This window comes from Falco peregrinus, chromosome 5 (genome assembly GCF_023634155.1).
Source record: "Falco peregrinus isolate bFalPer1 chromosome 5, bFalPer1.pri, whole genome shotgun sequence".
Taxonomy (NCBI): Eukaryota; Metazoa; Chordata; class Aves; order Falconiformes; family Falconidae; genus Falco; species Falco peregrinus.
In genome coordinates, this window is record NC_073725.1 from 44,707,261 (window position 1) to 44,724,793 (window position 17,533).

The 17,533-nt window shown below is 39.1% G+C and overlaps 1 protein-coding gene across 1 annotated transcript in view; it reads left to right on the forward strand.

Moving 5' to 3' along the window:
* SPAG6 (sperm associated antigen 6) overlaps positions 1–17,533 on the forward strand; it is a 45,149-nt gene that overhangs the window by 4,301 nt on the left and 23,315 nt on the right. The window contains exons 3-4 of the mRNA XM_055806631.1: positions 7,631–7,797; positions 11,181–11,364. Of these exons, the coding sequence (XP_055662606.1) occupies positions 7,631–7,797; positions 11,181–11,364 (351 nt within the window). The remainder of the gene's footprint in view (positions 1–7,630; positions 7,798–11,180; positions 11,365–17,533) is intronic.

Sequence of the window (17,533 nt, forward strand, 5' to 3'; positions counted from 1 at the left end):
GTGTGGTCTAGCAGCTTGTGTGATGCCATGGCACTCTGTGTGCTGTGACCCTGCACACCTGGGTTCCCTTCTCATTGCTGCTGGGGTATTTTTGTCATCTTGGGCAGATAAATTCAACTTCTGTTTGTCTGCCTTACCTACTTGTTGCGATGGAGGGAGGACACAGTCACTCAATATGAGTGATCAGCAGACTTCCTTTATTGAACCTTACAGTCACCTTTTATGACTTTGTTATAATTAGCTCATACATATTACAAAAGTTAAGCTCATTATTGGTTAGCTGCCTAAATACCAAGCCCGCCCCTAGTTTCTCTTCTGTAGTTATCTGTTCCCACCTGCAACATTCTTTTCCCACTGCAATCTTGCTGTTATTGTGTAACTTTTGCTTTACTTCAGATAAGCTGAGAGCCATGTGCATTTTTGTCCAGCCAGCTGGACTATGTCTATGAGACCTTTTTCAGCTAGCCAGTTATCTACACCTACTTGCTGGCCAGGCTGCAGGGTTCCAAGAAAGTTCCAAAATGTCAGTGTAAAAGAAGACCCCTTTCCCAGTGAATCTTTTCCAACTGCCCTCCCACTCCATCAGCCCACAACCCTGATCTCAGTTCATGTTTCCAGTTATACAAGCTGTACTCCAGGACCATATCCTCTCCTCCTCTTTTACCTCTTGGTATCTTCTGTATCTGTTCCTCACAGTCCATGTTGGCAAGAGGCTCAGTTTGTGGGCAGGGCTTGTCTGTGTCAGACTAGGGCTCTGTCACAGACCCTTGTGGCATGGCAGATTTCCCCCTACTTCATAGTCTGTTTATGCTGGTAAAGGATGATGTCATGAGTGCTGGTCCCTTCCCAGGTCCAGAGCTATTCCACTGGTGACAGGTTCTAAAAGTTGTACTTCCAGATCTTTGGGGTGGTTTTAGAAGTCTTCATTTTTGAGAAAAGGCTGTTCAAATGTTTTCCCCTCATCCAATTACACTGAGGCTTTTTGCTTATGCTTTTCTCCACTTCTCTTTCTAGTTTATGTATTTTAAATGTACCTGTTTTGAATGTGGCAGTTGGACACTTGGCCCTGTGTAAGGAGAATCTGACTCTTGGAAGGGATTTCAGGATGCAGTTCCACATTTAAAATAATACTAAAGAATGTGCTCTGATAGCACAGTGCTTTGTAAAAAGCCTGCTGGGAGCGCAGGGTGTGTAGGGAGCATGGCTGCCAAGTCAGCTGTGCAGGAAGAGCTGCTCCCTTAAAGCATCTGCGCTATCTGGACCTTGCAAGTAGATGTGCATGGACAGACTCCAGTGCCCCCATATAGCCAGTTTCTGTATTTGCGTTTATGCACCATTCCTTGTGAAGGATGCACATTTTTTTGGTTTAAATTATTTTTGAGTTAAAAGCTTTGTTGAGCTTTAGTGGGAGGAGAAGTGGAAGAGAAGTATGCAATGTGGCATGAAAGGCAAAAGCTTATCTTTGGAGCTGTAGTAGATCAAGTGAAGAGAGTGGCTTTCCCCAAGGCTTGATGATGGTGGTGATGGTGCCTGATGAAGGGAAGGAGGAGGCTATGTATTAAGAAAAGTACCAGAGAGATGGCAGAGAAGGAGAAAGTAAATGCAGCTGGAACTGGAGCGCTGGCTTCTTTTTTTTTGTAGCTCATGTTAGCTAAAAGCTCAACTGCTCCAGGATTCCTCCTGGCCTGTTTGGAGGAGATTTGCAAGTAAAATTTCAAAGCCAGAATTGGTTAGGAATTTCAGTCTCATCTGAACAAGTGGCCATTAAAAAGAAGCAGCCTTTTGTGGCTGCCTTGGTTTTGGTGTGTCTGTAAAGGATTGTGTGGCGGTCACTAACTAGCCTTGTGATGGGCATTTTCAGAAACTCAGCCCTCTTGGATCAGGATTAGTTCTGTTCCATTAATGCAGAAACAGGGTCTGGGAAATGATCAGCCAGATCAGCTTTTCAGGAGAAACTTAGCTCCTTGATCCTTCAGAAATCTCCAGTCTCACTGTCAAACTGAATCTGCATTATGTCATACACCATTGCTGTACAAATTATTTGATTACCCAGAGTCTCTGTTACCAAACCGTATTTGGGTTCCCTCTGATATTTAAAGGATTGTAGTTGTGTTATACATGGAACCATTGCAGTGAGGAGTCCTTTCTTGGAGTGAGTACCACGTTGTCTCTGGAAGAGGCAGTGTTAAGACAAGCGAGTGTGAAAGTTCTCTGTCACTATTCTTCTGGGAAATTTAAGTCTCCTACTTGAAACTCGCTGCTTTGCTGCTTCTAGGAAAGGGTAGTTGAAGATAAGTAGTTGTGGTGAGACAGAAATAAATTTGTTACATTTCCTTGTTAAATCAGCTGAATTTGACATCAGGAGTACTGAAAAGTCAAGGTAATATGATGAATGTTTGAGTGCTAATGTTAGCTCAGTGAATGTTCTTAGCCTAACAGGTAGCATACAAAAATGAGAAGACAACATTATATTTGATGCAAAGCATAAATTAGAAGGACATTTTCAAGATAAGGGTGTGTTCAGAGACAGCATTAGCGTAGAATGACTTTTTTTTCCATATTTACGTTTTAAAAAGGAAATACATTTTATTTTTAAGGAAGGAGAATAGGATATGAGTGGTTATCTTCAGGTGCAGAAATGGAGAGAATTTCAAACGTACAGTGGTGTTTCTCTGGCTTGACTAGTCAGGTTTGACAAGGGTTTTGCAGGGGTGGGAGGAGGGTAGAGGACCCTGTGTTCCAGGTAGTTTTCTCCCAGAAATCAAAATGACCAAATGAAGATTGCTGTCTCCAGAATAGCGACCGTTTGTTTGGCTACAAAAACTTGGAATGAAAAAACTTGGAACCTGCTGCTGCCCTGAGTGGTTTTGTTGTTGGATTTTTTTGTTGTTGGTTTTTTTTTGTTTTGGTTTGGTTTTTTTTCCCCCAGATAGGCAGCAGGCAGCACTTTCTTCCTAAAAGAAAGTACATCAGGCCTGTGCACAACAGCTCCACTTGAGAAGTGTGTGTTAAGGGTGATTCAGCTTCTAAAGTGTGTTATTCTTTGAAACAAATCTGAGTGGGAAACTGAGGATAGAAAGGGGAATCATTTCTTGCCCAAGTTTAGTCAAGGTTCCATGATGCAAGAGAGATTATTTGGCAGTAATTCTTTGTTACTCTGAGTTGCTGGTGGGAACTCTTCCAAAACAAATCTAGTCCAATGGTCTAAATGCCTTATTTTGTAGTTTACTTTCTGTGTTGCTGCCTTTGAATTAGAGCTAATGAATTTCCTACTTCTGTCACAACAGACTTATTTAGAAGAAGACCAAAGGGTTCTCCTAAAGTTTTCAGGGGCAAGCCACTGCTACTCCTGGCTCTGTATGTCCCTGTTCACATGAGTGAATAGTAGAGGTAAAAGGAAGTTGTTGAAAGGTTCTTACCTATTTTCTTGCTGTAAGATAATGTTAAATACATTTAAATTTAGTTAAAAATGCTGATAGGAATCCTGGCTTGGACCTCTTTGGAGAAGAGAGGTAGACTTTGCTGTAGACAGGATAGTCAAAAGCAAGGAAGGAAGAGATCAAATAGAGGAGCCTGCCAAATACAGCTGTCTCTAGAAGAAAGCTGGGCTGGGCCCAGGAGAGGAAAGCCTCCTTCTGTATCAGGCATCTCATTTCCAGCACTGTTGTCAAAAGTTACAGAAGGAAAGGTGGACGTCTTGGTTTTCCTATAGGTGTTTTAGTGGAGACCATATAATCTCTATGTAACCGTCACTCTCAGAATTAATTGTTTATTTTTTTTAAGTGCTGTAAAGAAAGAAATACTTGGTTTGCTGGAGATGTAAAAATCATGGCAATGATGAAAACTCCTCAAGCAGTTGGTCTTGCAGATTAGTTAGAGATGATGGATAACATCTTGATGCAGGGAAAGAAAATGGTTTTAGAGAAGGTGGGAAGTAGAGGTACAAGATTTTAATTGTTCAATGCACAGACATAATCTAAGCCTATACACTTCTCTAAATTCTCAGTTAATTTGATGTCAATATAAGGCTTGTACAGCATCAAGAATTGATTTTTCTTTTTCTTGTTCCTTCAAAGCTCTTGTCATGATAATTATTTGTTCACTTCTTTTCTCACACTCGGACATCACTTCGGGGAAAATATAGTCTCCTTGAGGATCAGCACAGTTTCTATTATTTCTAAACCTTTTCCATTCATTCACTGTTGGTTTTTTTTTCAACCCTGTTGTAGCATCTTGTGTCCTTTCTTCAAACAGTAACTCCCATTTCACTTTTCATCTCTTTCCTTGCCTTCAGTTTCATCAGCTAAAATAATTTGCAGTAGAATATTTTGTGCTGACACTTAAATATCATCACCACACTTTACATGGTTTATACTACCATGAAATTAATGGTATTGGCCATAGGGAGGCATGCTGCTTGGAAGCATTTTCAGGCTCAAGGCTTTTTAGCCTATTCTAAAAGTGAAATCTGTATCAGCTAATCTTGAAAATACAAATGCTATAAATCTTGTATTTGGGACAACTCAAAACATAGGTATAGGTAAACTTCCTTAAATGTGTTTTTATGTTTTGCGGTGTCTAGGTATGTCATGCAGGCCAGAAACACGTCCTGTGGTTTGGATCTAACTTGTGGGTTCCTCCTGGGTAAAGTGATTGTAGTTGATGTAAATTTCATTAGATTTGGAAACCATCACCAGAACTGAACTGTCTGGGACATCGTGGTTGAATGTCCCACCCATCAGGCTCTTGGCTTTTCTAGGGTCAGGACACTGCACACTGAAGTGTTCCTTTTCCTCTTCCTCAACCACTTCTAACAGTCTCTTTAATATCAGTAAAACTAATAAAACTAACTCTACCCTTTATAAAATAATCTTGTTTTCATATTATCTCAGGTTCGGGGCTCCAGTGTAATATCTGTACGCTAAATACAAGCATGTTACTGTAACTGTTCCTGCTTTGCTAAAATACCTTCAGTGTAAGTAGTCAGAATAGCTTGAAGGACCCCTTAGGAATTTCAGCAGCTTTTGACCATGCAACTGATGTTAGAGGGAAGGATGAGAAAATGCACCGTAGAGGGTGCAGGTGACTTACTAGAAGATAGGTCACTGTACATGACATATGGGGTTGGCTCCAACTCACATGTTAGTTTATTTTTAATTTGTCATATAAAGTACTTAGTGCACTTTGATACGAAGCATAACTTGCTAGTGAGACCATACCTGCTATTTGGGAGAGTTTGTGATATGATGTCAATATGATGACCACATTCTGAAGGTAGTGATTTCTGCCAAGTGCTAAATGAATTTGCGTTGATCTTACAGTACTGGAGAATCTAGCTTTTATCTGTTTGTACACAGGAGGCCTCCTTCAGCTCCCACTGGCTTTGACAGAAGTGTGAGCAGGCCCCAGCTTTACTACAGACCTATTTCCATAGGTTCTATATGTGCGTGTTCAGTTAATGCATATTACAGAGCCATTTTTCGTGCTTCTGTACTGCTGTTAGACATCACAGTTTCATTTCACTTTTCTCCCTTTACTGTGTGCCCCCCCTGAGACCTGTTTTGTTTTGACTTGTGAACATCCTGGGAGGCCGTACCTCTTATGACAGTACAGCTTCTGTCTGGAGTATTGACAGTCTCAGAACAAATTCATTAGTGGTCAGCATGGCCTCCATGGTTAGTTTTACATCCTGCCTGCCCCCCCCCCCCTTCAGACCCATGTGTAGGTTATTAGGCTATTTTCTTCTTGCTGGGAGCAATTTGGTTTTAATTTAAAATAAATGTTCTCTGTGAGAATTACACTGCTGTTCAAATTTTTTTTTCTTTTTAGAGTGCCCTTCTATACAGAAGTACGCTATGGGTGTAACTTGGCTCCATCCCTGTGGACTGTTCCTTGCTTTAAGGCCCTCAGCTTTTTGTTGTCATGGTGTGCTAGTTCAACACCTGAGTGTCATCTGCCATTAGGCAGTGATCCCACTGTTGTGGGACTGTTGCACCAAAAGACATTCGTTTAGTGCTTACAACCACACAAGCCCTTGAGAAGGAGGTCTTGCTTTCTTCCACATTCACCCAGCTAAATCTTTATCTTCGTTAGTAAAAAAAAAAAAGTAGTGGAAAGAACTGAGACAGCTGATAAGGAGATTTCTGACTGTAGCTCTGCGTGTTTGGTGTTCAGTTGTAGCACATTGGCATCTTCAGAGGGCATTGCTTTCTGGCTGAGGTATAAAGCTCAGAAGTATTAATTCATGCAGCTGGCTGGTACAGGGGACAGCACTTTTGAAGAATCACAAGACAAGTAATTTTTCCTTCTCAGACCTTACAAATAGTATTTTTTCTATGTAACCATGTAGATCTCCTATCCCTATTGGACAGTCTTATTAAATAGAAGTTCTCTGTATGTTGAAGCTCTTCCTACAGATTGGTCATCTTTGATCATCCTTGTTGCCTTTCACTGAACCTTTTTCAGTTCTGCTCTAGGGGAGGGTATTAAATGTGGGATGGATTTATACAATAGCATAATGATGGTCTCTGCTTTGTGCTCTGTTCCTTTCCAAATAAACCTGAGTGCTCTGTATACCTCTGTAGGTAGAGTTTCTTCTCTGCTGCTGAGCAGTGAGCTGGTATTTCCACACAACTGTCAGCTCTAACAGAGAGATATTTCTCCTGGGTGGTAGTGACCTGTTTGGGGTCCATCACTGTATATGTGAGGTTGGGATTGGTTTCCCTGTATATGCTCCATTTCATTTGTTGTTTTGTTACACAGTCATTCAGCCTCTAGTTTCTTATAGTTTCCCTCACAGGTACTACCTTGGCTAACTTTGAGTTGCCTCACTGTTCATGCTGTTTCAGATCATGGATGATTACTGAATGGCACTGCAGAACTGCACTGTGACCTCCTTCCTTGTATTGCAAGAATGGAAAGTTTACTCCTCCCACTTCCTGTTTTTAGCCAGATGTTTATCCATTTAAGGACTTTCTTAGGCCATAACTTCTAATGGTTCATGTCACAGCTGCTTACTTCACTTATGTCATGTATTGTAAGACCACCTTAGAGGATGGTTAATATTCTTTCATGTTTAACTGATACACGGTGGACTCATCAGTGAAGATACATAAATAATAACATGATAAGAAAATCTACAACTTTTCTGTCTGGACTGTAATATATTATGGATATTGGTCCCCAAATCAATCATTGCATATAACAGATGAAATGTACTTCTGTGTAATTCAATGTAGAGGTTCTGCTGGCATGCTGAATGAGTGATGTGCCAATGTCAGCTCACTGGGACCTCCAGATGGAGTAGTTTCCTGTGCATACTTTAACACATGCATTTTATATATGTTTGAATATACCTTATTTTCTCGTGTATACTTTAATATGTTTGCATATAGCTTATTTCTACATGTGACTTTTTTTTAAATTTCAGAAGTGTTCTGTACCTATGAAAAATGGGCAGAAACTTTGCTATGTGTCAGCACTGCTATCCAAGTGCCAGCTTAATTTCAGCGGAACACCTGGATTTCCTACAAGTTCTTATTACCTGGAAGAGGGTTTTTATGAATAAAGGCAAAAGTTTAGAAAAAATTCTGCTTACTAAATGGGCTTTTCTCTTCCTGGTATAACTCAGGTGTAATATCTTTGCTGAGACCTCTTTTGCTGGATGTTGTCCCAACTGTTCAACAGACTGCTGCTTTGGCTCTTGGGAGACTTGCCAATTATAACGATGACCTGGCAGAGGCAGTCGTGAAGGGAGACATTCTTCCACAGCTCGTGTGTTCATTGTCTGAGCAGAATGTAAGGCATCATTGTTTTCTTAAGTAATATTTTTTCTTTAAACTATTGCACAGGGAGAGGGAAATATTTCTGTATTAGCTATCTGCTGTTATTCTAATATAGCAATAAATGTATTGAAGTCAGAGGCAACATGCACGTATGTTTGAACCCCTGAGAGATCAGTGTGTACTGTGTGCCTAAGTTTGATATTTTGAAGTCAAGCTTATTTGAAGTCATCTTACCTTTTAGTGCACTATAAGAACTATATTCATGGCACTGTTGTGTTTTCAAAAGGTCCCTCTTTAAAAATGAGACGATTTGAAAGCTGTAGCGGTAATTGACTAGGAGTTGTCGGTAATACCAAACACTTGTAAAATACATATAAAAACCTGAACTTCTATAATTAAATATTTAATATATCCAAACGTAGTCTTCTGGAAGTCTAGCATGAGAAATATCAACCTACTGACACAGGAAATTATGCTGAAAGGTTTTCATATTTGTAAAAACCAAACAAGTGTAGTCACAATTGCAATGCAAATAAATCTGGTGGTCTCTTTTTCTCCCTTGCCATTTTTCTTCAGGTTTTGCATATATTCTAGCTTTGATTTTGCAAGTGATTCTAACCTAGATTAACAGAAATACTTTGAAATAAGGTTCCTAATAACTGGAAAGAGTCAGCTGAGACTTATGTGCACTGATATCACAGCTATACTTAGGTTGCAGTTTTGATTTATTAGAATTAGGAAAAGTAGGATTTCAATGGAAATCAATTTGGAAAACTATATATCTTCATTTTCAGTCATTTGAGGAAAACAAAAATAGTCATTGCATATTTTTTGGTGGATATAAGTCATTGCCTATACAATTAATCTTAAAAAAACCCCAAAAGCTAAAGAAAAACCTTGATGTTGATACTAGTCTATCATGGAAAGAAAGTTAAGGTTTTAGTTAGAAGAGTTTATAACCATTTTGGTTATTTCTATTTTTAAGGGAAGAAGGGGAACAAAACTCTTTATCCTCTATTTTGGGTTGGAAACTACCCCCCTGCTACAACTCAAAGCCCTCACTAAATTAGCTCGAGTACCTTGATTTATGTCTTCCATGTTACTGCCTGTGCTGTCCTTACATAGAGATGGCTGTAATTCAGAATCACTTGGGGCAGCAGCAAGATTAGTGTGAGGTCATGGAAAGCCTACTATGCCTTGGTGACTGAGGGCAAGTGAAGGAAGCTCATTATCCAGTTCATGCAGAGTTTAGCAACGCATGCAGTTTGTTGCTTCCCATAGGCAAAAAAAAGTTTCCATTCCACTCGCTCTTTGTGTATCAACATCTATAAGGATCAGATTCTTTGAGCACAGAGCAAATACTGATTCTGCTGATTTATGGAGAACTGTTACAGGGTCATATCCCAAATCAATGTTTTGTCAATTAAACTGAACAAAATACAGTTTTACAGTGTGTTCTGACTGTGCCCATGAATACAGTTTGTAAATAAATGTGTTTTGAATAATAAAAACAAAGAAGTGGTTTTTTCTTTGCCGGGAGCATAGTTATGTAACGGAAATAACATACCTGTATTTGCACAGACAGACTGGTGTAAACAACTGTAGCTCCATTGAGTTCAGCAAAACTTACGATAACTTACATTAGCTAGGGATTTGACCATTTGTCTGTACTGTTTCCCATAATTTCTGTTTCCTCTAAATGATGTTTAATGCTTTGCTTGTAAATTATGTTTAATGTACCTGCTTGTAGGCCTTAACTTAGGAAACTGGGGTTTTTTTGGCATTAAGGAATTAGATGAGTACAGGTAAGCTAAGGAGGACCAGGGCATGTGTTTGAGCGCTGGAAGATGACAGTGCTCTTTAATTGTTAACGTGCTCCCTAATATGGTTTTAGCCAATGCCAGCCATCAAACTGTTTGGTAATCCCTGGATGTGGTTTAGGGGATAGCACAAGGCAGGGACAGTTTCCAGTATTATGGATGAGGCCATTGGGCTTTGAGGGCCGAGGAGTTCAGGTGGATGGATGTGGCATGTTGTGTCACTTTCCTTCAGGGTCAGGGCGTAGGCCTGGGTCCATTTTGCTTCTGATGGAGCCACTGCAGATACTTTTCTCTTGTTGTGCCTTAGTGCTTTAGATCAGACATTTGGAGGTGTTTGGGCACCTTACAGGATGTACAAAAGTACTCATGTGGTTCTTTGTTTCTCTGGACTTGATCCAAAAGGGATGTGGGCTTTGCATTGTTTAAGTTTTGGGTACCTTGGCAGTAGGAATCTAGCACTGTAAAGTGCTCAGGCTGCCTGTGCAGAGCAGGGGAGAGTCAAATCTTGGAAAGAGATTAAAGCCAACTGGACATGGAGAGAGAGCCCTCTAGAGCTTGTCCATAGGGATGATCTGTCAGGATGATCTACCAGGCTGGAGAGCATACTCTGGGCACGTGGACATAGCAGTAGGTCAATTGTGTCCCAGTGAATCTTGCACTCATTGCTGCACAGTGGCATCACGAGGGAGAGGAACTTTCTCACAATGTGGTTGTCTCTGGCTGGAGTACTTTAAGTGGGCTCTGGATTTTGAAACTGTAAGGCAGGGGAAGAAATTTAATCTTAAGCTTGGACATCGCAATGATAGTTACGAAATTGCAGGAGGAGACTGAAATGTGACTTCTGGGGGCAGGACTAACTGTCCTTGGATTTTGCTTGAACTTATGATAGAGGTGCTGAGGTGCTTAGTCCTGTTGCAAGTGAGCTGTTTCTGGACACTTGGAGGAGTAAAATCGCAGTCTGCCTTGTTGAAACGGAGGGTCATCCAGTGTTGGGTGTTTGGTAGGATGTGTTTTCAGGATCTTAGTTGTGGGCTTAGGCAGTATTTAGGCATTTCAGGATTCAATTCCTAAACGCTTTTGTTGGATCTAATTCTTTATGTCTCAGTTTCCTGTTTGTAAATGTAAATGTTTTCTCATAGCGATGTTGTGAGGGTATATACATTAGAAATTGTGAAACCTTGCAAGTGTCACAATGCATAGAACTACTTTAGGAGCTTGCCCTGCACAACCTGTGTAATCTGGTTAAATATGTTAAGAGCTATTGTTTTTGCAGCTCTTCTTGTTCACTGCTCACTTAGACAGACAGACATATCTAGACTATCATCTTTTACCCATATCCTCTTAGTCCTCTCATTTTTTCTGTTTGTTTATGCACTTACTGCAGGTTTTAGATCGTGAGCTGTCTTAAAGAAGGACTGTAGGTTCATTGTGTGATGTCTGGTGGTCCTCATTTGGATCTGTATGAGACATTGCTGCTACTAAAGAAGTCTAATTTATGCATGTCTGTATTGTATTATGCTTCAAACTACTTAATGTTAGTGAAAGCTTTTTTTTTTCTTCTTTCTGATTTGTATAGCGTTTCTACAAGAAAGCAGCTGCATTTGTACTAAGAGCAGTTGCTAAACATTCTCCACAGCTAGCTCAGGCAATAGTTCAGTGTGGAGCACTGGAAATGCTTGTGATTTGCTTGGAAGATTTTGACCCTGGAGTCAAAGAAGCTGCATCTTGGGCGCTTGAGTATGTTGCCCGACACAATTCAGGTAACAGGTTTCACATGTGTTATCTTTTAGCTTAATGCTATGTAAGCGTTATAGTAAATTGCATTATTGTAATGTTCATAAATATAGCAAGATTCTTTTTCTTCTCTACTGTCATGAAATTTTAAATTGGAATAAGAACCTACTCTAACTATACCAATTCAACAGTGCTGTACCTTTTGTGGGAAACGGGCATATCTGACACCAGCAGCGCTGTTATGAGAGTTGCTCTAAGAGGAGATGCATTGGGCCTGTGGCCAGGAAATGATACTCTGCTTTATTCTCCTTCATGAAGAAATTTCAGAATCTTAATGTATTGTGTAACTGTTCCTGTGGAGCAAAGTTTCTTTTGCTTGACATTAGTTCTTATTTTATATACATAGTAAAATGGAGAAGCCTAGGCAGAACCAAGTTTCATTCAGCTTACAGCATTGCCTGCAAAATAAATGTGCCAAATTCATTGCACTGACTATATTATCATTAGCCAGTAGACCATACTCTGAGTCAGGAATAGATCTAGGAATCCGATATCGAGCAGTTCGCTGCTGTCTCACAAGCAGTTGTATAACTCACTGGCAGTGTCATGTTCCTATTTAAAAGCTGATCCATGTGGTTGATAACTATATAAATAGCTGGAAAAAGAATTCAAGTAAAAGTTTAGAGCGATGAATCAAAAGAACTGAGGGAAGAAACGGCTGTCTGGAAAGGGTGGGAGAAATGGCTTGTGTTCATGTTGTTTAAAGTTAAACTTATTCTAGGATCATAGCATTAACTCATGCATTTATGTTTGGTTTTGGCTCTAAAATGTACGTAGACCGAATTTGAAAGCTGTTATTTTCTTTCCTTTTTTTTTAATTGATATGGAGTGTTGGACTGTGGAAGGCATGGGGGATTTCCCCTTCAAACTTAGAGGGGGTTGACTTAATGGGACAGACTCCAAAGTTGTCAGCCCTTTCCTAACAGACAGCTCTTTCTGGGGAACAAATTCATTCTTGGGGCACCTCTGTAGTAAAGATCTTTTATTGTTTGGTCATGGGGTCTGAATTCCACTCTTAGTGGAAAATAATTGTTGCTTCCATCTGAAAGATATTTAAGTGTCATTTGAAAGTGTTTGTATAAATGTGTGTAGTGTATCTGTCTGTGTTACTCCTAACATAAACATTTCTGTGGTTTTGTTATGTTAGTAAATCAATATTGACTCACTTCAATTGCCATTCATGCTATTCACTACATGGATGCTGGTTGATTTTTAGGGTGATCCAGTTCACTCTGTGATGGCATTGTCTGCAAAGATGGAGGTGATGTGAGGGTGTTGAAAACAACAAACTCCTTGTACAAATTTTTATTCCATGGTTATTAATTAATTATTCACTGACAGTGAATGGGTACATATCTGTCAATTTATGCCAGCAATAACAGCATTTTCAGAAATAAGGTTGAAATCACGAGTGCTACCAAGCTGCAAGCATCAGGACATAGACAGGTCACTAGATGTAGTCAGTTAAAAACAAAACAAAACAAAAAAAAAAACCCTGAAAGAAATTGTTTCTGCCTAGCTACAGCCAATTTTGGAGATTCACCTTCCTGTGCAACACAGTCACAGGAAGTCTCTACAATGATTACTGAAAGTAGAGGAGTTACACTGAAGAAAGATCGCTTTGTGATGGTATGTTTCTTACACTCCTACAAGCATGCCTTTGCAACAGGATATTGTTGAGATGGGATACAAAGATAGATGGACCTGTTCTTATCAACATCTGGTGTTACTGTTCAAGAAACTCTGGATTAAACTCACAATGCTTGTGTTGGCAACATTTAGCAGTTATGGGTCTCTTTCATTGACTGTCTGTGGACACATATTGCAGCTTAAACTCTAAAAATAGAGTTGGGTGTGAAATGTTTTTCCCACCCACAAAAGGTTTTTCAGTTTCAAAAACTGTTTCAGTTCCAAACTGGGACAACATTAAGACAAGATTTCATTTTTTTTCCTCTTATGAGAAGTCTGAGGGGTAGGGAGGCTTATTTGCCCCAGCAAGAAAAGTTCAATAGTTAGCACATATGTCTGGGATGTATGTGGGAGACAGATTAAAGTCCTGATTTGTCTCAGGCAGGATGTGAACCTCTGTTTCCCTGAATGCAAGCAAAGGCTCCCAGCATTCGGCAATAGCTGTGCAATGGGAGGATCTCTCTGCTTTTAATCAGAAATTCCATCCATGACCTGGTAAAGCTGCTCTCTAGGAACTGTGGTGTATGTTCCCATGAAAAGACTTCAATTTTGAGAAATCAAGGCTTCTTTTTTTTTTTTTTTTTCCCCTGATGAAAACATTCTCTGGTTAGCAAGTTCCCTACTGTCTTCATATAACAATCTCTTAAAATGCAGTTCTTCTGTGAACAGATGTCTCCAGAAGGCCTGTGAGATTTTAGGTCAAGACAGATGTCTCATGAGATTTCAAGACACTAGAAATCTTGCCAGGTCAGATTCCAAAATCTAGGAACAGCTCTTGCAGTTCTGCTTTGTCTGGCAGATTCCTTTGAGCTGAATTTCAGATGCTGTTCTTACTCCAAAGTGTACAGATCAGTGTGCTGTGATTTTGCCATTCATTATTTCTATTTGTGTTTGAAAAAAAGTGTAAAGTGTTTCAAATACCATGAAAATACCATCCAGTCCATGAGAAGTATTTTGTAAATTTTTACTAATACCATATTCAGTTACTTTTAAAATGCAAAATTCTTGTGTTTGAGGTATGTAAATAACATAGCTTTCCAGTTGCTTTGCGTCTGTAAAAGGAGTAATTTATTAATCATCTCTTACCTGCTTCAGCATATTGTAAATTGGTAGGACAACCCCTCCCCCCCCCCCCCCCCCCCCCCCAGTACTGTTTATACTCAAGTGTATTGCTGAGAGTGGTGGTGTGCTCATTTTCTGTCATACAGTGGTACTCTTAGGATCATAGGATAGCACAGCTTGGAAGAGACCTCAGGAGGTCTCTAGTCCAGCTTCCTGCTCAGAACAGGGTTAGCTACAAGATTAGGCCAGGTTGCTCAGCGCTCCGGTGATTCAAGTCTAGCAGTAACTGCCTTATTCCAGGATCTAAGCTTGCCCCATAACTAATGACTTGCATCCTTCTCCTGCTGAAAGGTTTTCCCACTGGTTCTAGTGGAATCTTTAGCACTGTGGTTGTAGTGGTCTGCATAAACCTGTGATTATGAAGTGCAGCCTTTGGACTACTTGTGGGGATTAGTCTTCCTATGCGGCCATTACAAGATGACACAGTCCTCAGAAAAATACAGTATTGGTGGCTGTTTGGTCAAAACCTGTTATTTACTGTGGATACACCTGCTACCACAGCAGAGTCTGTTTGAGAACCCTGGTCTGGACTGAAACTTGCATTTGCTTCCAGGCAAAGAAAGTTTTGCTGCTGCTCTGTTATGTGAATATGGCATTTGTTCAGAGCTGATTTTCTTTTTCTGAGAACTACCTGCACATTCATTTTCTCAACTTCATCTTTTCTCCCTAATCTTTTTTTTTTTTATTATTCATGCTATTATTGCCAACATGCTAATGTTAGTGTGGATTTTTTTTTTTGGTAACACCGTAAACCAGTTTAGACCAATCCTGTAAGACTTCCCATTGATTTCAGTGGGCATGTAGTCAGGATCCTAACTCCTCTTCATTCACTTGCCACTCTTCCTGATCACATAAACTCATGACTAGCCCTCAACTTGCTTTGGATGAATTTCTTGGTCTGTGATGAGTACTTCTGTATTGAGACAAATCTGTACAATTCTAGTACAACTTCTAGTTGAACTGGTGACGTCGTAATCTCTGAAGTCTTTCATTATCAGTATGTCTTCTACCTCCATGTCAGTCTGTCTTGTCTGCAGTATCTCCATTTGCTAAAATCTTCCTAAAGCGACTAATTTATGGTGAGTTTTGAATCTTGGTTCTCTTGTCTCTGAGCATATGTAGAACAGCATTCCCTGCCTTCATTCATGCAGGGAGAAGTCCTACGCTATCATTATGTAGTTGGACAGGTTTACTGAGTTGCATCCTAAACTGAAGTTCCAAGCCCAGGCTTTTCATAACTTTCTGTGGAATTAAATGACGTTCATAAATTAGTTTTTCTCTGCTTCCTTTCTCCTCTTCAGCTATTGGTCTTGTCTTTGCCCATATAATGCAGTCTTGGCATAGTGTTCAGAAAAGTCCTTTTGTAATTTGTTCCAAATCTTTTAATTTCTTTGACCTAATAGTTGTTTTTAAAATTTCTTCTTGACAACTGCATTTTTTCCTTTAACTCTTTCTCAGCCTTCATTTTTTTCCCCACCCTGTCTGTGTTTTGTAATTGGATAGCAAAGTTTCATGAATCCTTTGGTGTATAGTCTGAATTAAAGATTTTCTGCTGAGTGGGAAAGTTATTTGAGCCTCTTTATGAGAAAAAGAAATATCATAGAATCATTAATACTTATAACTGTAGTTTTGGGCTGAGTTTGCAGGGGAGTTTGATGAATAGATCTATATTTTCTTTTGTCCCTGCCTCAGCTTTCCTGTTTTTGTGACAGTCTTTTTACTGCTTGTCTGTCTTTTATACATGGTACAGCCCTCTATGTGGTAAGTTATTAGCCGTGAACCTTATAAACACCACTGGAAGAACAACCATTTAATTAACCATGACCAACAGTAACCATCAGTATTTAAATGATATCAGACTTCTAACAACAAGAGCTGATCTAAATTGGATCAAGTTTAGTTTGCTCTACATGGTTACTTCTGCATGCCTGGGCATAGCTGTGACCTTAAGGTGTTGCTTTTTATCTCCCTACTCAAACTTCATGATTTCAGCTCATAAGGCATCAAAGAAACCTATTCTTCTAGTAGTATCCTGTCCCACTTGACGTGATTTTCCCAATACTAGGATCTCCTAGCAGACTGTAGGGAATTGAGTTGTTTGCTCTGAAGCTGCTACTGAAGCACAGTCAGATGGATTAGTCTGGACTGTTGGCCAGTGTATTGCATCAAAATATTATTTGAAGAAACAAGGTATGTTTTTTCCATTAAAAGCTGAATGTAGCTTATACCACTTACATTGAATAGCTAGTTTTCAGGTTTGTTTTCAGATATGTTTCAGGTATATTTCATTTCAAATTTGTAAAACTGAAGATCTGGCATTTGGGTTTTGTTGAAATCTTACGATTTGTGTGTATTTGGAGGATGCACTTTCTAAAATGTCAGTCAAATAGTTATTTGAAAAGTGAATCTTGAAGGGTTGGTTTTGTATTAGTTTAAAAATTACTGCATTATTTATTAATTTTGTGAGGTAGTGTACTTTAAAATATAAAATAATACACAGTGTAAATATTTGACTTATCACATGTATTGGAGCGTGTGGCTATAACTCGCTAATTGAAAACAAATCTGGTCAGGAACATTGGATATTAACAACGTAATAATGACATGACTTAGAGATTTCATGAAAAACTATATTAGTCTATGTATATTTAATGAAGTATGCTATATTTTTCTTAGTATGAAAATCTCTTTATGGATGGACTATAAATCAAAAGCTAAGTTAGAGTCTTGAAATACAACAGCCGTATGTTGCCATGGTACTGTAAGTCAAGATAAATGTTAAAGATAATAATGGATATGCATAATAAGGTGTAGCAAAACTGAACTAAGAACCTAATAGATTATTGAATCCCCCCTGATTTTTACCACTTCTTCAACAGTATTTTAAAATAGGACAGCTTGGTTTTAGTATAAATTTTGCTTCTGATATCCAGTAATTCTTGTTTTAGGACTGTGATTAATGCTGCATACATGGAGAGAGCTAATGAATTTCTAACAGTGTAATTTTTGTCAATGTCAGCTAATCATATGCTCAGATTTTTTCTTTTTTTTTATTTTTTTTTTATTTGAGGTGCTGTTAGTTAAGGATATTGTACTAATCTCAGACACACAATATCCCACTGATGATATTTCTCATTTGTCTAATTGTGTATGATAACATTTTCATGTGATTAAACTATAAATTCTGTCTTGTCCCATATATGGTAGCAAAGCCTAGTTTTGATCAGCAAGTTTCCATTTTTCCCATCTTTTATGTGAGATAAGTCTTTTATGTATGTTTTTTGTATTTCTGGTTTTGGCATTTGATCTATGCTAATATCTGCT